The sequence below is a fragment of the Oncorhynchus tshawytscha genome, linkage group LG16 (assembly GCF_018296145.1).
Source record: "Oncorhynchus tshawytscha isolate Ot180627B linkage group LG16, Otsh_v2.0, whole genome shotgun sequence".
Taxonomy (NCBI): domain Eukaryota; kingdom Metazoa; phylum Chordata; class Actinopteri; order Salmoniformes; family Salmonidae; genus Oncorhynchus; species Oncorhynchus tshawytscha.
Genome location: NC_056444.1, coordinates 60,609,199 through 60,632,640, shown reverse-complemented (window position 1 = coordinate 60,632,640; position 23,442 = coordinate 60,609,199). Strand labels below are relative to the sequence as shown.

At 40.4% G+C, this 23,442-nt stretch overlaps 1 protein-coding gene across 1 annotated transcript in view; it reads right to left on the bottom strand.

Annotated features, from left to right (window-relative positions):
• Positions 1 to 13,597, bottom strand: part of cntn3a.2 (contactin 3a, tandem duplicate 2) — a 67,422-nt gene extending 53,825 nt beyond the window's left edge. Inside the window, exons 1-8 of the mRNA XM_024399763.2 lie at positions 13,151 to 13,597; positions 10,752 to 10,888; positions 10,469 to 10,604; positions 7,929 to 8,104; positions 7,629 to 7,724; positions 5,755 to 5,958; positions 4,554 to 4,656; positions 4,034 to 4,218 (exon numbers count right to left, since the gene is read on the bottom strand). Of these exons, the coding sequence (XP_024255531.1) occupies positions 4,034 to 4,218; positions 4,554 to 4,656; positions 5,755 to 5,958; positions 7,629 to 7,724; positions 7,929 to 8,104; positions 10,469 to 10,604; positions 10,752 to 10,806 (955 nt within the window). The 5' untranslated portion in view covers positions 10,807 to 10,888; positions 13,151 to 13,597. The remainder of the gene's footprint in view (positions 1 to 4,033; positions 4,219 to 4,553; positions 4,657 to 5,754; positions 5,959 to 7,628; positions 7,725 to 7,928; positions 8,105 to 10,468; positions 10,605 to 10,751; positions 10,889 to 13,150) is intronic.
• Between the last annotated feature and the right edge of the window lie 9,845 nt (positions 13,598 to 23,442).

Genomic DNA, 23,442 nt, shown 5'->3' with positions numbered 1-23,442 from the left:
ACTGTGTCACCCTCTGTAAGCAGCGCTATCATGTACTTGAATGCACTAGAGATTAGGGAATTCTTACAGAGATGACACAAAGCTCTTCACCTGCAACGCTCCCAGACTGTAGAGATCATAATTCAAATCGGTTTCACAGCCAAACTCACCTCTGACCTATTCCCAGCACCAAACTGGGTTTCAAGGAGCTTTTGCAGAAAGTCTTTTAACACCATTGTCACTTGTTAACATTCTGTCAACTCCAATTAGGAAAGTGTTATTTTGCCTCAACCACGAGACCATGGGAAAGAAAAGGAGAGGAAGCAGAAGCAATCCAGGCATAAAAAAATGAAATAATTGAAGTAAAAGTATTGCCAAATATACTTCCAATGTGAGACTGTCTGTCCCAACTGGAAATGTTTTCTACCAGAATGATAACTGAAAATCAAAAACAGAGTTGCCTGCAATGCTTACAGATAACAACAATGCACATTAAACAAAAATATAAATGCAACAAGTGTTTGTCCCATGTTTCATGAGCTGAAATAAAATATCCCCGGAATGTTCCATACATCCCTGTTAGTGAGCATTTCTCCTTTGCCAAGATAATCCATCCACCTGACAGGTGTGGCATATCAAGAAGCTGATTAAACGGCATGATCATTACACAGGTGCAGCTTGTGCTGGGGATAATAAAAGGCTACTCTAAAATGTGCAGTTTTGTCACACAACACAATGCCACAGACTGCATGAATGTCCACCAGAGCTCTTGCTAGAGAATTTAATGTTCATTTATCTACCATAAGCTGCCTCCAATGGAGTTTTTGAGAATTTGGCAGTTATTCGAACCGGTCTCACAACCGCAGACCACGTGTCACCACGCCAGCACAGGACCTCCACATCCGGCTTCTTCACCTGCGGGATTATCTGCGACCAGCCACCCGGATAGCTGATGAAACTGTGGGTTTGTACAACCGAAGAATTTCGCACAAACTGTCAGAAACCGTCTCAGGAACCTCATCTGTTTGCTCATCATCCTCACCATGGTCTTGACCTGACTGCAGTTCGGCGTCGTAACCAACTTCAGTGGGAAAATGTTAATCTTTGATGGCCACTGGCATGCTGGAGAAGTGTGCTCTTCACGGATTAATCCCGGTTTCAATTGTACAAGGCAGATTGCAGACAGTCTATGGAGTTGTGTGGGCGAGCGGTTTACTGATGTCAACATTGTGAAAAAGTGCCCCATGGTGACGGAGGGGGGTTATGGTATCGGCAGGCATAAGCTACAGACAAAGAACACAACTGCATTTTATCGATGGCAATTTGAATGCACAGAGATATCGTGACGAGATCCTGATGCCTATTGTCGTGCCATTCATCTGTCGCCATCACCCATGTCGCAAGGATCTGTACACAATTCCTGGAAGCTGAAAATGTCCCAGTTCTTCCATGGCCTGCATACTCACCAGACATATCACACATTGAGCATGTTTGGGATGCTCTGGATTGACATGTACAACAGCGTGTTCCAGTTCCCGCCAATATCCAGCAACTTCACACAGCCACTGAAGAGGAGTGGGACAACATTCCACAGGCCACAATCAAATCAAATCAAATTGTATTGGTCACATACACATGGTTAGCAGATGTTAATGCAAGTGTAGCGAAATGCTTGTGCTTCTAGTTCCGACCGTGCAGTAATATCTAACAAGTAATGTAACAATTTCACAACAACTACCTTATACACACAAGTGTAAAGGAATGAATAGCCTGATCAACTCCATTTGAAGGAGATGTTGCGCTGCATGATACTGACTGGTTTTCTGATCCACGCCCCTACTTTAAAAAAAAAGGTGTCTGTGACCAACAGATGCATATCTGTATTCCCAGTCATGTGAAATCCATAGATTAGGTCCTAATTCATTGATTTCAATTGATGGATTTCCTTATATGAACTGTAACTCAGTCAAATCTTTGAAATTGTTGAATGTTGCATTTATATTTTTGTTCAGTGTAAAATCAATAAACAAACAATATATTATTACATTATAATACCAACAGTGGCTGTACTTTGCCAATGAGTAGTAGCAACAGCAATATAATGATGGCATGAGAGCCTGTGCATTATCTTGAATATAGCACAGCTTTTATAATGACCAATAGTGTGTGTTCATGGTTGTAAAATGTAGTGAACATTTTACACATGGATAAATCCATCCCTCTTGAAAGTAGGATGGTGTGCTTGTTGTATTTGATGTCCTAACAAATGATTGCTGACCAAATATGGATTGTTTTTACTGTTTGTTGTGTTCTTGCCATGTGTTTTTGTCCTTTTGAATTGTGATGGGCCTGTTATCTGGACCTCTGGCAGTCTCTATGGGGGTACCACAGGGTTCAATTCTCGGGCTGACTCTTTTCTCTGTATATATATCAACGATGTCGCTCTTGCTGCGGGTGATTCCCTGATCCACCTCTACACAGATGACACCCTTCTGTATACATCTGGCCCTTCTTTGGACACTGTGTTAACAAACCTCCAAACGAGCTTCAATGCCATACAACACTCCTTCCGTGGCCTCCAACTGTTCTTAAACGCTAGTAAAACTAAATGCATGCTTTTCAGCCGTTCGCTGCCCGCACCTGCCTGCCCGACTTGCATCACTACTCTGGACGGTTCTGACTTAGAATATGTGGACAACTACAAATACCTAGGTGTCTGCCTAGACTGTAAACTCTCCTTCCAGACTCACATTAAACATCTCCAATCCAAATTTAAATATAGAATCGGCTTGCTATCCCGCACCAAAGCGTCCTTCACTCATGCCGCCAAACATACCCTAGTGAAATTGACTATCCAACCGATCCTCGACTTTGGTGATGTAATTTACAAAATAGCAAACTGGATGCAGTATATCACAGTGCCATCCGTTTTGTCACCAAAGCCCCATATACCACCCACCACTGCGACCTGTATGCTCTAATTGGCTGGCCCTTGCTACATATTCGTCGCCAGACGCACTGGCTCCAGGTCATCTATAAGTCTTTGGTAGGCAAAGCTCGGCCTTATCTCAGCTCACTGGTCACGATAACAACACCCACCCGTAGCACGCACTCCAGCAGGTATATCTCACTGGTCATCCCCAAAGCCAACACCCCCATTGGCCGCCTTTCCTTCCAGTTCTCTGCTGCCAGTGACTGGAACGAATTGCAAAGATCGCTGAAGACATCAGCTAAAATAGCTAAACGATCACTGCAGCTGTACATAGCCCATCTGTAAATAGCCCATCCAATCTACCTACCTCATCCCCATATTGTTTTTATTACCTTTTTTGCTCTTTTGCACACCAGTATTTCTACTTGCACATCATCATCTGCACGTCTATCACTCCAGTGTTAATTTGCTAAATTGTAATTACTTGCTACTATGGCCTTACCATTTGCACACTCTGTATATAGACTTTCTTTTTTTCCCTATTGCGTTTTTGACTGTACGCTTGTGTAACAGTATAACTTTTGTCCGTCCCCTCACCCATACCCAGGCTCGAACCAGGGACCCTCTGCACACATCAACAACTGACACCCACGAAGCATCGTTACCCATCGCTCCACAAAAGCCCCGGCCCTTGCAGAGCTAGGGGAACCACTACTTCAGAGGTCTCAGAGCAAGTGACGTCACTGATTGAAATGCTATTAGCACGCACCACCGCTAACTAGCTAGCCATTTCACATCGGTTACACTTGTTTATTCCATGTGTAACTCTGTGTTGTTGTTTGTGTCACACTGCTTTGCTTTATCTTGGCTAGGTTGCAGTTGTAAATGAGAACTTGTTCTCAACTAGCCTACCTGGTTCAATAAAGGTGAAATAAAATGTATTTTATTTTTATTTTTTAAATGTCGGTCTTGTTTTGTAACTTTATTGTACATATAATTTTCATTATATATTGCTGCACTAGCCTCTAGCCACTTATCAGGCTGTCATTGTAAAAAGGAGTGTTTTTAACTTACTCGCCTGATGGTTAAAATTATATTTGCGATCCCACAGGGTGACAGTACCATGGAAGGCCAATCGGCCTGTAGCGATGTTCTTCCCCATCTTGTTTTCGGCCACACACTCATAGCCCCCCGTGTCGTCTTGTTGGAAGCTGGGGATCTCCAAGACGGCATTGGAGTACTTCATCTTCACTTTGCTGGGGAACGGGACTCCATTAGCCCTCTTCCAAGTAATCTCAGGGACAGGGCTAGGAAAGACAGAAAGCAAAACATGTTAGAGATCTAGAGTGTCGACTCCACATCTTCTCTGTTAGACCATATCTAACGAGATTTTATGCAACTCATTTTCGTATTCTACCCATTAAATAAAGAGAGTCATTTGAAGAAAGTATGCATGTGGCCCTTCACAAACTGACTTTGACAATCATTGCATTCAAAGGCTCTTCTGACGAATAATAGAGAGATGCCACAGTCGAACAAACATAATTGCCCTAGTGACACTTCTCTATAAAAATCCCAAAATGCTTTAAGTGAGTGAAAGAAGAGGGAAGATTGAAAACATGCTCCAAGAAATACAGCTTACTTCCCAAGAGCAAAACACTCCAGCGTAACCACTGATCCTTTTGCTGCTGGTACGGTGTCGGGGAAATGAACTTCTATTTTCGGCTCGTATTCTCCCATTACTCCTATGACGTACAAGTACAAGTAGTTGTTGTTCATGCTTCCATTATTCATGACATACAAGCTATGCTACCTTGCATTGTGAGGCCCAACAAAAGCAAAAAAATACATGCATAAACACTATTTCTTAGGTGAACTAAACTACTATTCCACTTAAAGGTACACTATGCAGAAATCGCTCCATCATTTCCTGGTTGCAGAAATTCTAATAGTTCACCTAATTTCAGTTTATGTGACAAATCAAGCAAGTATAGCGTAGATAATCATTGTACCATCTAAACTGCTGTGAAACATATTTTCCATAAGCAAAAATATTGTATTTTCTGCTGTTTGAAACTGGTGTGCAAAAACGAAAGTAAAAGAGGCAAAAATGACGCTTAAGAGCAGGAAGCATAGAAATAGCACACATAGGACAACAGATCTACAACTTCTTACACTTGTTTTTAATGAATTTGTCAGGGTCGCCCTAAAAAGTTACATATTGCAGCTTTAAGCATGCATTCGAGCGAGAGTAGCGAAATAACAGCATCAAATAATTTAAAGCCTCCGTTCCTGGGTGGAATACACTAAGGTTATCTCTTGAGGGTCTGGCTGATTTTGAATGTATGGTTAATATTTAAATGTTTAATTCAACCCAAAGGCAGTGTTTACTTTCTGCAGAAGCGTGAAGAGCTGCAGAGATACTGTAGCTATAAGGAACAGTTCATTGGATTCCTCCAAGTACAGGCAGTTGTTTAAAAAGTAGAGTAAGAAAATAAGGCACCTGGATCATCGGTGATAAAGCCTACATAGTGTTATAATGAACATGGCCTGGCAACTAAACAATGCATATCAGGTAATAACAATGTTAGCTTATACGAAGGAGGTATACTGTACATAACGCCTTTATGAAACCAGTCATGACACCTTCATGAATGTCGCCGTATCATTCAACCCACATTCATAACACATTTATTCAACATCATGTTTAAGGTGTCTTCAAAATAAAAGTCTATTTTTATTATACTACAAAATGTTATCTGGCTCAATGAATGCCTACCTACAATGCCTGCTATCTGTATGTTATGAATCATTATGCAAGGTCTTCTGATGAATAAGCTTACCGTCTTTCCTCAGGACCAGAGATGTGGGTGAGCTGTGAACTTTGCCCTTTGTGATGCTGTTCATCACCACACAGGTATAGTTGCCCACATCTGAGGGCTCCACTTTGGCGATGTACAGGTTGCCAGTCTCCTGAGATACGAAGCGCCTGTTGTCTTGCTGGACGAAGTATGGGTATTCATTGAAGACCCATGAATAACTAAGGCCTAGAAAGGGAAATGAGGGGGAGATTTAGCCAACTACTGATATGACGTTACATTCAAAACTTGAAACCAAGAACACAAATGCTGCATTTATACAGGCAGCCCAGTTCTGATCTTTTGCCCAATTGGCAAAGATCTGATGTGATTTGTCAAAACACCAATACCCTATGAAAGTGACGCTAATTGTTACTTCTGGGATCCTCGTTTTGTAGGCTAAGAATGGGCTTCAAAAATGCATCCTCAAATCCATGAAAACGTGCTAATTTAAGATATATATTAAAATGTATATGTGTTTAGAAAAAAACATCTACAAATTTGACGCCCAAGAAAAAGCACGAAGCCAAAAAGTTACAACTCTTTAATTTGAACTACAGACATAAACAACAACTGCTTAAAGGTGTTTCGACAGCTTGCCAGTCTTCAGAAACATTTTTTTTAAACATTTTCAAAAAGTACTGGGTGGCAACATTCACAAAAAAAGCATAATCTATTATGAAACACATCAAATTGCCTGTAGCTAACGGGTTCTTACCATCCTGTAGGTCCTCAGCTTGAGCAGGCGCGCTCCAGCATGCTAACAACGCTGCAACACTTTTCTAATTTTCAATGATGTGTCTTACTTCTTGAGATTCAAATATTTTGATGAAAGGCATTGGGTGTGAGTAAATCAGTAAACAAATACGATTATAATTGTATATATCTTAAATGACCGTATTTTCATACATTTTATGATATAATCTTGAAAAGACCCGGGAGATGACCTGATCCGGAAGTATGACTTCACATTCACAGGTTAATAGTGTAAAAAAGATCTGAATTGGGCCACTTATGTAAACACAGCCATAAAGACTATGTGTCTTTGTGATGGATTTAATTTGGATTTGATTTGTGTATAAAGGGTGACATAACCACTCCCTCTATAGGGTTTATAGCCAAATGTGACATAGTGCACTATGTCAATTTCCCAAAATGCTATGCTTTATAAAGGGTGGTATAACCCCTTATACCTGGCGTCACGTGTTTTGAGCAAAGCTCCCAAAGGGATGGAGAGGACAAAAGGGATGTGTCATGAGACAAACCCTACCATCAAATGACTTCTTCCTCAGTGCCAACACCTACGCACAGTCAACATCCATATACCTACACACTGCTCTCAGATGTTATATATGTTAAATATGTTATATTTATGTTATATATATATTAAAGTAAATAAATTGCATTCTTAATGTAAACACTACTCATATTTCAGAGCGCACGGTAAGTTTTGAAAAGACACCAAGACTTACTTTGTAGCATCTACAGACTAATCGTTGTAGTGGAGACCTGGGTAACAACAAAATCTCACAGATGTTCCAACTTTATTTAAATATTTCTTAATTCCCCCAAACAACCTTTGTATGGCTTTTATTAGAGGAAGATCGAAAACATCATGACTATCTTTAGGCCAAACTGGTGTGGAATTGACCTATATGTAACGATTTGGACATGAAGCATTTCTGATTATTTGAGTTTTGTGCTATCAGTTGAAATAATTGCACCAAAAGCACTGATTAAATTGTAATATGACTGCAAAATCATGCTTAAGTAGTAGTGCTAAAGTATAGTTGAAATGCCGTGTGGACTCATATAGGACTGTCAAGTGTCAAAAGAAGATAACAAAAGTAATTCAATACCTCCTGAGGACGTGGGTGTTCCACAGAGTAACACAACTCCTTGTCCTTCTCGAACTGACACCGCACTTCTTGTGTGGAGTTTAAAATGATCCAAGTCTAGAAGAGAAACAGGACAATTTATGACATCTAAGAATATAAATACAGCACTGATGACACTCATTTCCCCCTATGAACCACCTGCATGTAAAGCATTATAATGCATTGATAAGGTATGGTGTGTTATTATCAATGGTGACAATGTAATAATGCAATATAATGCAGTGTGACAGGAGGCAGTATTATGGCCTGTTCTTAACTTACAGGCAAACTGTAGGCTTGCTCTTCTGCTGAGAACGGCTCCTATTGTGTTATAGGCTGTACACTGATACCTTCCCCCATCCTGGTAGCGGTCCAGACTTCTTATGATGAGGTTGCCCCCAGACAACCGACGCCGGTGGTCCAACTCCAGATTTATGAGAGTTCCATTCAGTGACCATCTGTGAGGGCAGAAATACCATCAGCTGCTGGCAATATTCACAAAACATCTCTATCTATTTACCACAGTGGATTTATGGGAGCAAATTGAACACTAAAACTCAATAAAGGCAGCAAACGTTATTTGGACGGTACTTAAAGTTTATTGTTATTCTGAGGTCAATGATAAAAAATAACATATACAGGTAGGTACGGTTTAGGGTTGTTTGTTGCTTTTGTTGTTTTGTCATTTCAAATGAAGGGACATACTGTGCATAAGTCTTTACTATGTCAATATTTGAAGTACATACCAATATCCATAACCATTTATAACAATTTGTAAATCTTCAAGCTAAGCTAAATAAGAAGAATGCCTGTTGAGATAAGTCCAGGTCCCAGGCCATCTACTTTGTAGGTCCAGCTGTATCCCACAATCCCAAATGAAATGCTAAGAACCATATCATTACCAGATTTGTGTTATCCTTTCCATTCAATTGGACACATACTGTATACTGTAGTTGGACCTACACAATGGATGGCAAGGGAATGTGGACTCATCTTGACAGACTTATTTTGGAGTTTGAAGATATCCGACAAACTTAAATTGTGTGTCATGTCCTTTTAATAATATGCAAATGCATTCATAATATTTAGTGTTATTACAGTTTTACGGTTGATATGGATATCCCATCCACTTAAGACAAACTCTCAAATACATTGTTTCCACTCTCCACCGAGGCCTAATAGTCAAAAATGCACATACTATAGTCACAAACAGTAGCACCTTGTTCTTTTTCGATTGGTATAATATGCTCAGTTCTTCTCTCTTTAAACAAGAACATTAGCACCATGAAACACCACAGCAGGTGCAAACTCACACTACCCACACAGCAATGCTTTCACACATTCCTTTCATTGCACCCTTTCTGCATTCTCATAGAAAAGAGGACAATAATCAAAGCTGGTATCAAGTCCAAGGAAAATGTTAACGTCATTCACTTCCTAAATCTCGCAAATCTCCGTTTTGGAATATACTTTATACTTTAACTTTATGACCAAAGTTATCCTACTTACACTTTTTATTCAGTTTTGGGACTACAATTGATGTTTATGACTACTGGTGACGCCACATAAACCGTTTTTTAACCAGAAAAGTAATTAAAAAAAAAATAGGTCATAGTATTTGAGAGGTAAAGCACCTTGAAACTCAGTCCATCAATCCTGCTACTATATCATGGCAATTAATTGATTTGATGACCTGGGGCTCTTGCCAAACAGGGGAAGGCAGAGGATCTTATTAGATCCCAGACGGTGACTTGTGGCATATATAAAGGCTGTTAAATTGAGCTGTGAGCTGTTATGAATGCTTATATCAAGTAAGTTATAATGCACTATGGGGTGAAGCCCCCACAGCACTAAACATGTGCCATAAAAGCATATTAGTCTATTCATAATGCATTATAAACAGCATGGTTACATTACTTGTGTTATTATTTTTATATTTTTCTAAATAAATTATTTCTGCATTGTTTGGAAGTAAGCATTTCCCTGTTAGTCTATACCTGTCGTTTACGAAGTATGTGACAAATAGAATTGGATTTGAATTAAGTAGTTCAGTTTCTTATGATCTCATATAATAAACACTGTTTACATGTTCATTGATTATATGAGTCCAAATATGCAGCACAAGACCAATGTATTTTTGTGTTTTACCTCAGAAACCCTGTTCCCTTTTTGGGGGTATGAGAGTATGAGTGGCAGGAGTGAGAGAGAAAGCAAGAGAGAGAGAGAGAGAGAGAGTGCGAGAGAAGATAAAATGGAGGGAGCAGTGTATTCCATTTACACTTCAAGAGAGGAGCTGAGGAGGTGTTGAGGGCATGTGGTGCAGAGCACAGCAAGCCTGAAGAGATGCAATGCTAAACACGCTCGTCTCGCCTTTAATCAGAAAATGGAAATACCTTATCTTAGCTGGGGAGATACCAACCAGATGTGATTATGAACGTAGTGTGAGCTCAATACCACTTTTATTCTTCTCATTTACACCGGCTGTGCTGGAGTAGTGTGGACGACACAGCAAAGACAGTTGACAGTCAATGCATCTTTTTGTTTTTGTTAGCGCGACTGGTTTTTTCCCCCCTCTGTAAAATAACAACAAGCTATTAATGTGAAAAGCATGAGCAGGGGAGAAGAACCACATAAACCTGACCCATTAAAGTCCCTGATCGGCCAGACAGTCAAAACACCTCATTTCACAGGTGTAAATTAGTTGCTGATTGAAAAGCAAAGATGAAAACCAGTAGACCCCGCAGCACTGGTGTAAAACGTAGTCATAGTTGTAGTCGAAGTCATATAGAAATTCAAACCAGGTGAGTAAGTCAGAATCCTACCTGTATTGAGGAGGGGGGATTCCTTTAGCGTCACATGTAAGAGTGGCCTCCTCTTCCATAGAATCAACAGGGATAAACAAGTCACCGGGTTCCATCCTCCATCTTGGACCATGGAATGATCCACTGTCCAAACATTCTGGGGAAGACATACTCTTCAATGTAGCAGAACGTTTAAATCATATATTCTGGTTGTGACATGAGTTCCAGCTTTTTCGGATGTCACACTCAAATCGTAAATGTCCCTACAAAAGAATCATTAAACATTAAAAAAAAAGAATTCTACCTGCGAGACAGTCGATGATTGATAGCAGAAGAAGCTGTTTCCATGGTAACGTCATCTTTGGCAGGGAAGGACGAATAAGACTTTCATTCAATAAGCTCTAAACGACACTCTTTTCTCCGGAACAGACAGGCCTGACCCTGTAGGAGACAGTCATTATAGCAAAAACACCAAACTCAGCATACATGTCACCTCATGAAAACTTCAAATATACTGTATCTTTTTTCGCGCTTAGCCATAATTTGGACAGGCAGTGAAGACGGATATGGAATTGACATTGGCAACATAGAAATATTGAGTGATGGAATGTTGGGACTGAATGTGGGAACTGTCCATTTCTCTTAACCATGTTTTTTTTCAATATCCAGTTTCAACATTCCCATTGAGCAACAGCATTAATGAATCCTGTGTATTCTGATATGGAAACAAACAATACAAGCGAGCAAGGGAGCACTCATTGGCATATGGGACAAGACAGACGCCAATCTATTAGGAGAACAACTGTTGACCCAGCTCCATCTTTCACAGAGACAAATCTATCCTCTCAGGCCCAAGGAGCCTGGACCTGTGAATTGGGTGCCATCCAATCAATTAGTCTCACCGACACCAGCATGTCTTGCCACATGCTGAGGGAATCTAGAGAGCTTGATGAGAAATCCATTCCCCACAGGTACATGATCAAGGGCGAGTGGCTGGTCATTGCGTGGTCTGCATTGCAATACTAAGGTTAATTGCAGTAGAGCAGTGATTCCCATATACAAATAAACTAGACACAAATAAACTGAAGAATGAAACACACACAAATGTGATACCACACAAATGCCCTGTCTCTCTCTCTCTCTCTCTCTCTCTCTCTCTCACACACACACACACACACACACAAACACACACACAGATTCAAACATGATGTACACCTCATTTAAGGTATAATCCTCGGGCTAGTCTGCTTTAGTTGTGTAGTTATATGGGCTAATTGTGTGTTGGCTGCTGTAATGTCAGATTTGTAAGGTCTCAGGGAGTATTCTTTCATGTTTACTGGGTCTTTTCTCCTGCTGGAAGTCTCCTAAATTGGATTTTCCACGCCTTCTCATGAAGAATTCTGCATGCTTCACCTCTCCAGTAGGTCTACAGTACAGCCTTGCAAACTGTATAGGCTTCACTGTGGGCTGATGATTGTTGTGCGATAGGAGTTGTGTAAAATAAGTTATTTGAAACCTGAGCTGCTCAATAAACGGTTTCATCTGTTTGGTCACCATACATAGAACTCACATCATGTGACACCACATGTGCTGGTGATAAATAAGCCAAAGAATTGTAGCAGGATGAATGTCAGATGATAAGGAGTTGTGTCACTTCCTGTATCACAGCAATTGAAACCCATAAAAGAAGCACATCTCCCTCTCTTCTACTCTGTATCTGCAGGTAACCAAATACCACAGCATTTCAACATCAAGGCAACCCAAACTGACCACATCTGCATTCATAACAATAATAGGACTTCCCACTGACTTACTCAATAGAAGAATATGCATATTACTTGATTATTGTTTTAGTTCCCCAAGCATGAACAGACAGACTCATTCATTCAGAGCCATACCTTGGCAGGTTAGTCAGAATCTCTCTGCATAGAGAAATATTCAAGATACTGAACTAATAGGCACCCACCCACCTCTCATCGTTTGTCCCTTGAAAAATGTATAATTGAGCAGCAGCTCATTGGAAACACCTAAATGGTTCTATCATGGCAATGCAATGAATTTTCAATGCACATGCAGCTTTGAGTGCAACCCCCCATTAGGCCTATGTACAATTTTACATCTATGCTTTGTTACATTTGAAACGGTAAAATTAGATGTGATGTCAATAGATGTTGATAACACCTATGGGTTCTATAGGAAGGACAAAGAGATGTGAAAGATGAGGTAAGAAATATACAAGAAGTCATTTAACTGACAAACAAGCATTAGGCTGGCTATATGTCAAATAGCTTCAGAAATGAACTGTACAAAACAACAAATCTGTATCAATGGCAAACACATCGTGAGTGCTTGCAGTTTCTGCGAGTAGCCTAGGCTATATGTTCCTCAATCCTCAATCAACGTTAATCAAACCAAACACACAAACCATTATATGTCCAATATCTATTATTAATATTATGTTACTGTTATATTGAGTTTATAATTGAGAGGAAACACCTCATGTCAAAGCCTATAGGCATATGTCTTTGGTAGATAGATGCCCACCAAGAAAACGAATTAGGCTACCAATCAAAGAACAATTTATTGAAAGTAAATTTTATTGTCACCATTGCCATCATAATGTATATCCAGCCACACATTGTTTCAGTGATTTTTCAGTTTCAATGGCATGGCCACACATGCCGAGCTTGATAATTTCCTTACCTAGCGGCCGTTTTCTCCTTATCTTGAAATATATTCAGACCAGCAGTGCACTAATTCAATTCTTTTAGCCATAATAAATAGTTGACCCGCCACGGACGCGTTTTCTACCGATTTATGTCGGGAACACAAGCTCGTTCATACAGGTTAAACCGAAACACTGGTCAGTCAGTGTAAGAAAAAACAGGCAATGAACGAAGGCACTAAATAGGCAAGCGTCTCATAGCCTACGTCGTTTTCTCTTTCCCAAAAACAACACCCACACAGTTTGCTCATGAATCAAATCGGCAACCGTACGAAAGATGAGCACAAACGCAGACCTATCTCCGAGCCACATTCATGTTGGCAGATTATGTTAAAAATAGTATTTTGCGGAGGTCTCCGTATTCCCTGTGAAGTAGCTAAAGCAGACGATAGAAGCAGAAAAGATGGAAAGGTATGGCAGACGCACCTGCCGAAGCCAAAGAACTGCGCCAGTCTTCGCCAGAGATCTGAGCAGACAGAAAAACTGTGGGGACATCACTGCGTAAAAATGATCAGGATATCAAAATGTATTGATAGGTTTATAAAAATGTATATGTTGATAACTGCACTTTCAGCCTGGTCTCAGAAGAGTAGATAACATAGTAAACGTACATTTGGGCCACTCAAATTAGTACGTTAGCCTATGTTACATTTGATATGGTTACATAAGACAGTAGGTTACTTAAATTGGTTGGGGTGGATGTGTGGGCTATAATGGCAATGTCTAGCAACCCAAAGTTAGAATCTCATCTTTAGCATTTTTAGCTAATTAGCTACTTTGCAACTACTTAGCATGTTTGCTAACCTTAACCTTAAAACCCTTTAACCTAACTCCTATTCCTAACCTTAACCCCTACCCTAGCTAACATTAGCCACAACAAATTGGAATTCGTAACATAGCATATGTTTGATAAAATTTGAATTTATTGTACATTGCAATTCGTAACGTATTGTACGAATTGCAATTGATAACATATGATACAAATTGTAATTCACAACATATCATACGAAATGGATGAATAACATCCAGAAATTAATACATATCATACGAAAGGTAACATATCATACTAATTAGAGTGTCTCCGATTTACATTTACTATGTTACGTCTATCCCTGAGTCCTGGTTGGCCCGTTATATATTGTATACTTGAAATATTGCACAGTGTAGATCCATGGCAGTCCGAATCTGCCCCAATGCTGGTGTAGACTGAATAGAAGCTATGATCAATTATTTTGGGCAACTCTTAATTTTGTGTAGTAACCTTTCAACTGATCAAAGTTTTGGGAAAATATTGACATTTCAATGCACTCGATAGGTTACAGTAGGCTAATTAAACATGAATAAGCGATCTATAAATCATATTTTACATGGTTTCAATGTGTCATAATAACCCCCTTGATCTGTAGGCTACTTGAAAAAGACATTTATGCATAAGAATTATGTTATTTCCTAGGCTAAAGGTTGGACAGGTGGGCCAGCAACTGCAAAGTTGCCGGTGTAAATCCCAAATCTGATGGGGGAAATCCAGTGGGGAATGAGCTGGTAACCGGAAGATTGCTAACATGAGTATCCTAGAAGACATCCCCTGCCGTTTTGCACTTGAGCAATGCACCTTCTGGTGTACATTGTGTCATAGTGCCGATGGTTCTGAGTTTGTGTCCTGGATCAGTTATATTTGCATTCCAACATTCCTTTCACTCAGAGTAAAGGAATAATAATCAATGCTACTATTCTGATGACAAAGTAAGATAGGCTATTCATCTATTTCAAGTCCTCTAGAGAGGACCTCTCCTTCCCACTCTATAACTGTAGTTCATAAATTATCTTCAGACAAGGCCCACATTTTATCAGCCAGTTGTCTGTCTTTAACATGTATGCTCGCTCACACACACGCACACACACACACACACACACACACACACACACACACACACACACACACACACACACACACACACACATACACATACACATACACACACACACACACACACACACACACACACACACACAGTCAATAGCTGGGACAAACCCAGTGAAACAAACTCTTTTTTACTACAGTCAGTGTCTGTGTAGTCTACCAGATACCTATTAAACACACATTGATCATCGTCTCTTCAGCCCAGGATTCTTTAACATGGCCAGGGCATCGTTAATAATGCTCCATACAGCCACCATTTGACATTTCCTTTAATTATCTCCGTAATGTATTCATGCACTTGATCCTAGGAGCTTGTTGTGAAAAGCCGCCTCTAGGAATATTTTTATCCCGCCTCGAGGCACCACGGATTAGCCCGAACCCTGAAGGTATTACCTCCGTCTGTATGTGTGTCTGTGTGTGTTAAGCTGTAAAAGTCATTAGGCCTTATTTCTCAACCGTTCAGAGAAGTGAATGTAAATGCTCCACCACGACTAGCTTGTCTAATACCCGGAGTTACAAAGAAAAGTGCAAATGGATGCAAGATAACATGTTAATAGCACAATGGAGCAACCTCCATGTTTAGCCCAGTTTTAGAGAATAACAGCCTCAATTAATTTGTTCCCTCTGCATGTCTATCTTTTAGCTAGCCAAGTACCTCAACTCTTCCATAGTTTTTTTAATTAACCTCCAACTCCTTTGGGTCGCTATATATTGATACTTAAGAAGTTAAAATTCTTAAACCCTTATCGTGTACCTATGTTGTTCTGTGCCTTTCTTTTTAATAAAACGTTAATCAAATATAACCACCGACTTTCCTTATTGAGATTCAAATCAAAATCTAATTTTATTTGTCACATACACATGGTTAGCAGATGTTAATGCGAGTGTAGCGAAATGCTTATGCTTCTAGTTCCGACAATGCAGTAATAACCATCGAGTAATCTAACCTAACAATTCCACAACTACTACCTTATACACACAAGTGTAAAGGGATAAAGAGTATGGATGGAAAGATATATGAATGAGTGATGGTACAGAACGGCATAGGCAAGATGCAGTAGATGGTATCGAGTACAGTATATACATATGGGTATATACTGTATGTAAACATAAAAGTGGCATAGTTTAAAGTGGCTAGTGATACATGTATTACATAAAGATGGCAAGATGCAGTAGATGATATAGAGTACAGTATATACATATACATATGAGATGAGTAATGTAGGGTATGTAAACATTATATTAAGTGGCATTGTTTAAAGTGGCTAGTGGTACATGTTTTACATCAATTTACATTATTAAAGTGAGCTGGAGTTGAGTCAGTATGTTGGCAGCAGCCACTCAATGTTAGTGGTGGCTGTTTAACAGTCTGATGGCCTTGAGATAGAAGCTGTTTTTCAGTCTCTCGGTCCCTGCTTTGATGCACCTGTACTGACCTCGCCTTCTGGATGATAGTGGGGTGAACAGGCAGTGGCTCGGGTGGTTGTTGTCCTTGATGATCTTTATGGCCTTCTTGTGACATTGGGTGGTGTAGGTGTCCTGGAAGGCAGGTAGTTTGCCCCCGGTGATGCGTTGTGCAGACCTCACTACCCTCTGGAGAGCCTTACGGTTGTGGGCGGAGCAGTTGCCGTACCAGGCGGTGATGCAGCCCGACAGGATGCTCTCGATTGTGCATCTGTAGAAGTTTGTGAGTGCTTTTGGTGACAAGCCGAATTTCTTCAGCCTCCTGAGGTTGAACGCTGTCAGTGTGGGTGGACCAATTCAGTTTGTCCGTGATGTGTACGCCGAGGAACTTAAAACTTAGTACCCTGTCCACTGCTGTCCCGTCGATGTGGAAAGGCGGGTGCTCCCTCTGCTGTTTCCTGAAGTCCACGATCATCTCCTTTGTTTTGTTGACGTTGAGTGTGAGGTTATTTTCCTGACACCACACTCCGAGGGCCCTCACCTCCTCCCTGGAGTAGTCTCGTCGTTGTTGGTAATCAAGCCTACCACTGTAGTGTCGTCCGCAAACTTGATGATTGAGTTGGAGGCGTGCATGGCCACGCAGTCGTGGGTGAACAGGGAGTACAGGAGAGTGCTCAGAACACACCCTTGTGGGGCCCCAGTGTTGAAGATCAGCGGGGTGGAGATGTTGTTACCTACCCTCACTACCTGGGGGCTGCCCGTTAGGAAGTCCAGTACCCAGTTGCACAAGGCGAGGTCGAGACCCAGAGTCTCGAGCTTGATGATGAGTTTTGAGGGTACTATGGTGTTAAGTGCTGAGCTGTACTCGATGAACAGCATTCTCACATAGGGATTCCTCTTGTCCAGATGGGTTAGGGCAGTGTGCAGTGTGATTGCGATTGTGTCGTCTGTAGACCTATTGGGGCGGTAAGCAAATTGGAGTGGGTCTAGGGTGTCAGGTAGGGTGGCGGGGATATGGTCCTTGACTAGTCTCTAAAAGCCCTTCATGATGACGGAAGTGAGTGTTACGGGGCAGTAGTCGTTTAGCTCAGTTACCTTAGCTTTCTTGGGAACAGGAACAATGGTGGCCCTCTTGAAGCATGTGGGAACAGCAGACTGGGATAAGGACTGATTGAATATGTCCGTAAACACATAATATGTCCGCCAGCAAATGGGCATGCTGAGTTGCCCTCTTAGAGCAACAGCAATGAGGAAACAGTCAGTGGTTGTATTTGATTAACGTTCAATTAAAGAGTATGGATTTCAGCAAACAAAGAAAGGACCGCAACAACAAAGGGAAACATAGGTACATGGAAAGGGTTTAAGAATGTACATTTTTTTAGGTATCGACGAGTCCGAGGTTTATTTAAAAAACTAGTCTGCGCTCAACTCCATGGAGGAGTTGAGGTACTTGGATATCTTTGAGCCAGGCAGTAAGACTCAGCCGTTTCTACCAAATAAGTAGAAGTTTAATACACAAACAACTAAATGTCCAAGTTTTAAGATTCCCTTTTCACACAAATATGTTGTGTGAAATATTCACAAGTTACCTTTATCTAGTTACTTGTATCTTCAATACTGTGCAAGCAATGAAGCAAAAAAAAGCAATATCGTTTTCATATTTAAAACTGCTCATAAATACTCTAAAGCATAAATGCATTAAACTACGCAGGACTGCAAATCCTGTTTCCTCCATAACTTTGTATTCTAGACTACACAAGACTTTACCACGATTTGTACAAACTTTTTATGAACATAGCTGTAAAAAAAAGAAGCTTTGCTTTGTCGTTGAGCTGTTTGCTAATTTAAGAATGCACTGAGGAAGGATGCCCTCCTTGGGTTGCTTCATTAATTCCTACACTCTATGGTTGACTCTTGGTGTAGCCTTACTTCATTAGCCAGGATGGTTTCAACAGCCTTGCCTAAGACTAACGACCCGGCATACCTTTTATTGCCCACTGCAGCTCCATGCTTGTGGGGTCCATTAGGTCCGAGTACCTTGAATTCTCTCTCTCTCTCTCTCTCTCTCTCTCTCTCTCTCTCTTTCTCTCTCTCTCTATGAGGGAGCCCAGGCTCCATTAAAGAAGAGAGAGATCCAGTTGGGGATAAATCCTGTTCTTGGTCAATACAGTTTGGCTGCTTCTAGAGGGGAATTAGAGACCTGCTTTGGGAGGACTGGGCAATAGTCCCACAACCTCAGACAGCACTATGGGCACTATTCAATCAAAACCACTACCTGAGTAACTGGGGTTAGTCCAAAGCCAGGTAGAGACCGTAAAGAACATTCAGTGTTTTTTGCTGCAAGAGAGTATGTTTGACTTGTTATGCACTATATATTCTTAGATATAGTGTAATATATAATAATATAGTGTATTATACTTGCTATAAACTTTAGTAACAGCTAATGTCACCTTATAAAAGCCTACATAAATTATGAAGTCGTTCTTAGAAAGTGTTACAAACATGATTTTTAAAAATACATTATAATACAAACGTTCACTCTCACAGAGGAACAGGTGGCATGCATCTCCCACTGCATCCAAGTGCAAAGCACATGTTGACTGTTAAAAGCTTCACTGACAAAACCAAATGGAGTGATAACTGAATCGAGATTTCATCTAATGTATTCAGAACAGGAGTTAGTTTGTCAGTGTATCAGTAAGGATCATGCTACAGTTAGTGTCCAAGCACCATACCAAGGATTTTCTGTAGTATCCCACCGGGCACAAACTGGTTGAATCAATGTTGTTTCAATGTAATTTGAAAGCATATTGTGAAGTGGAATCTACATGGAAAATATATTGGATTTGAAAAAGGTTCTCATCATTAACTGTTGTTTTGAGGGTGAAATTACAACCTCAGGATTATAGAGTATCATCATGATAAGCAAATTGTATAAAATATGTTGAATTTGTACCTTGAAAACAACTTCAGATCTTTACTTTACCAATCAGTGCAGATAGAGCATCTTGCTATGGAGTGGGTAAGCGATTTAATCTATATAGGAAAGTCGTTAAGAGAAAATTGTATTTTGCTGTAACAGCATGGTTTAATCATAATGAAAGACAAGCACACACACTGTTCTGCCAGTCACTTTGTAGGGCACGAGAGGCAACTGAAATTTTGCCAGTGAGAGAGGATGAGGAAGCTTGCTTTGAAGCGTTGGGCATATTGTTATGACATGCATTATCTGAATTAGGCCCACAGAATTATATCTACGAAGGAGGAACTTTGAATATCTTTGAATTTCCGAGTTGGTTTAACGTTGGACCAGAGCAAACGTTAGCTAGCTAGCTAACATGCTTGTGTGTGCAGAGCAGCACAAGAATTAAAAACACATCTTACCATTTTGAAGTTAATAAACGTGATTACTATAATATCCTTAACTAGCATTGAAAATGTTAATCCATTATTTTAAACATCTCTCCCTAATTTCTGAATCATGCTTGTAACGTTGTCTGTAGGCTACAGTAACCTATGCTTCAGAGGGGAGAGAAAGGTAGCCTACACACACACCCACTGACACAGATTTCCAGCTGGCAGGCAGACACTGGAATAAGTTTTTGAGTGAGAGTGAGGGCTTTGCATAGGTGCAGTGTTGCGATTTTTGTGGGACTGGAAAAAAATGCCCGGAATGTAAAAGAATGTTATCAACCGGTTCCCATGCTTTTAAAATAACAGTTCTGTTCCGGAAGAGGATAAAGCACTTTTTTTCCATTTTGGGTTCTGTTCCTCAAATAATTTCTATATTTTCTGGTTTTTGGTTCTGTTCCCTCAACCGTTCCAACCCTTGGTTTTAACCAAGCCCTGCTTAGCTATGATATTTGTCACTGACTATTACCAATTGTGCTATCGTTAGAATGATTGTTGAGAGATTAAAAACTTAAAAATGAAATAGATTCACTGTTGCTATCGAAGTCATTCCAAAGGGTAGGTTTAACAGACAAAATGAAATGTGACCATACTTTATCACTCATATATCATTAATTATGCTATTTAGGCCTAAGATGGAGACATGAATCCATCATATCAATTATTAATTCATAGACAAACTGGAATTAAAGCCAGACTAAGTCAGTGGCACAGATGGAACTATCAAGTTCAAGTTTATTTATGTGTCATATACACATGATATACAGTGCCTTCAGAAAGTATTAATTTGGGACCTCCCGAGTGGCGCAGTGATCTAAGGCACAACTGGCTATGATCGGGAGTTCCATAGGATGGTGCACAATTGGCAAAGCGTTGTCTGGGTTAGGGGAGGGTTTGTCTCGTGGGGCTTTACTTGTCTCATCACACTCAAGTGACTCATTGTCACTAGAGTGACAATGAATCACTAGAGTCACTGTCCTTGGTCTTCAGTTGAAAGTTTCCTCCGACACATTGGTGCAGGAAGGGTGTTAAGAAGCGCGGTTTGGCGGGTCATGTTTTGGAGGACGCATGACTCGACCTTCGCCTCACGAGCCCATTGGGGAGTTGTAGCGATGAGACAAGATCAAAATTGGGGATTTAAAAAAAATATATATTCAGTCTTCATTCAAAACCCCTTGACTCATTACAAATGTTGTTGTGTTACAGCCTGAATTCAAAAACTATTAAAAATATATATATATATTCTTGCCCACCTACACACAATACTCCATAATGACAAAGTGAAACATGTTTTTAAAAATACAGAAATATCTCATTTACATAAGTATTCACACCCCTTTGCTATGACACTCCAAAATGAGCTTAGGTGCATCAACTTTCCTTTGATAATCTTTCAGATGACTCTACAAATGAATTGGAGTCCACCTGTGGCCAAGTAATTTGACTGGACATGATTTTGAAAGAAACACACACACATATATACAGTGCCTTGCGAAAGTATTCGGCCCCCTTGAACTTTGCGACCTTTTGCCACATTTCAGGCTTCAAACATAAAGATATAAAACTGTATTTTTTTGTGAAGAATCAACAACAAGTGGGACACAATCATGAAGTGGAACGACATTTATTGGATATTTCAAACTTTTTTAACAAATCAAAAACTGAAAAATTGGGCGTGCAAAATTATTCAGCCCCCTTAAGTTAATACTTTGTAGCGCCACCTTTTGCTGCGATTACAGCTGTAAGTCGCTTGGGGTATGTCTCTATCAGTTTTGCACATCGGGAGACTGAAATTTTTTCCCATTCCTCCTTGCAAAACAGCTCGAGCTCAGTGAGGTTGGATGGAGAGCATTTGTGAACAGCAGTTTTCAGTTCTTTCCACAGATTCTCGATTGGATTCAGGTCTGGACTTTGACTTGGCCATTCTAACACCTGGATATGTTTATTTTTGAACCATTCCATTGTAGATTTTGCTTTATGTTTTGGATCATTGTCTTGTTGGAAGACAAATCTCTGTCCCAGTCTCAGGTCTTTTGCTGACTCCATCAGGTTTTCTTCCAGAATGGTCCTGTATTTGGCTCCATCCATCTTCCCATCAATTTTAACCATCTTCCCTGTCCCTGCTGAAGAAAAGCAGGCCCAAACCATGATGCTGCCACCACCATGTTTGACAGTGGGGATGCTGTGTTCAGGGTGATGAGCTGTGTTGCTTTTACGCCAAACATAACGTTTTGCATTGTTGCCAAAAAGTTCAATTTTGGTTTCATCTGACCAGAGCACCTTCTTCCACATGTTTGGTGTGTCTCCCAGGTGGCTTGTGGCAAACTTTAAACAACACTTTTTATGGATATCTTTAAGAAATGGCTTTCTTCTTGCCACTCTTCCATAAAGGCCAGATTTGTGCAATATACGACTAATTGTTGTCCTATGGACAGAGTCTCCCACCTCAGCTGTAGATCTCTGCAGTTCATCCAGAGTGATCATGGGCCTCTTGGCTGCATCTCTGATCAGTCTTCTCCTTGTATGAGCTGAAAGTTTAGAGGGACGGCCAGGTCTTGGTAGATTTGCAGTGGTCTGATACTCCTTCCATTTCAATATTATCGCTTGCACAGTGCTCCTTGGGATGTTTAAAGCTTGGGAAATCTTTTTGTATCCAAATCTGGCTTTAAACTTCTTCACAACAGTATCTCGGACCTGCCTGGTGTGTTCCTTGTTCTTCATGATGCTCTCTGCGCTTTTAACGGACCTCTGAGACTATCACAGTGCAGGTGCATTTATACGGAGACTTGATAACACACAGGTGGATTGTAGTTATCATCATTAGTCATTTAGGTCAACATTGGATCATTCAGAGATCCTCACTGAACTTCTGGAGAGAGTTTGCTGCACTGAAAGTAAAGGGGCTGAATAATTTTGCACGCCCAATTTTTCAGTTTTTGATTTGTTAAAAAAGTTTGAAATATCCAATAAATGTCATTCCACTTCATGATTGTGTCCCACTTGTTGTTGATTCTTCACAAAAAAATACAGTTTTATATCTTTATGTTTGAAGCCTGAAATGTGGCAAAAGGTCGCAAAGTTCAAGGGGGCCGAATACTTTCGCAAGGCACTGTATACACTGAGTGTACAAAACATTAAGAACACCTTCTTGATACACATGGGAAACTGTTGCGTGTGGAAAAAACCCAGCTGCATTGCAGTTCTTGACACAAACTGGTGTGCCTGGCACCTACTACCATACTCTGTTCGAAGGCACTTAAATCTTTTGTCTTGCCCATTCACCCTCTGAATGGCACACATACACAATCCATGTCTTAATTGTCACAAGGCTTTAAAAAATCATTATTTAACCTGTATCCTCCCCCTCTGCTAAACTGATTGAAGTGGATTTAACAAGGGACATCAATAAGGGATCATAGCTTTCACCTGGATTCACCTGTTCAGTCTAGGCCATGGGAAAAGCAGGTGTTCTTAATGTTTTGTACACTCAGTGTAAGGTCCCACAGTTGGCAGTGCATGTCAGAGCAGAAACTA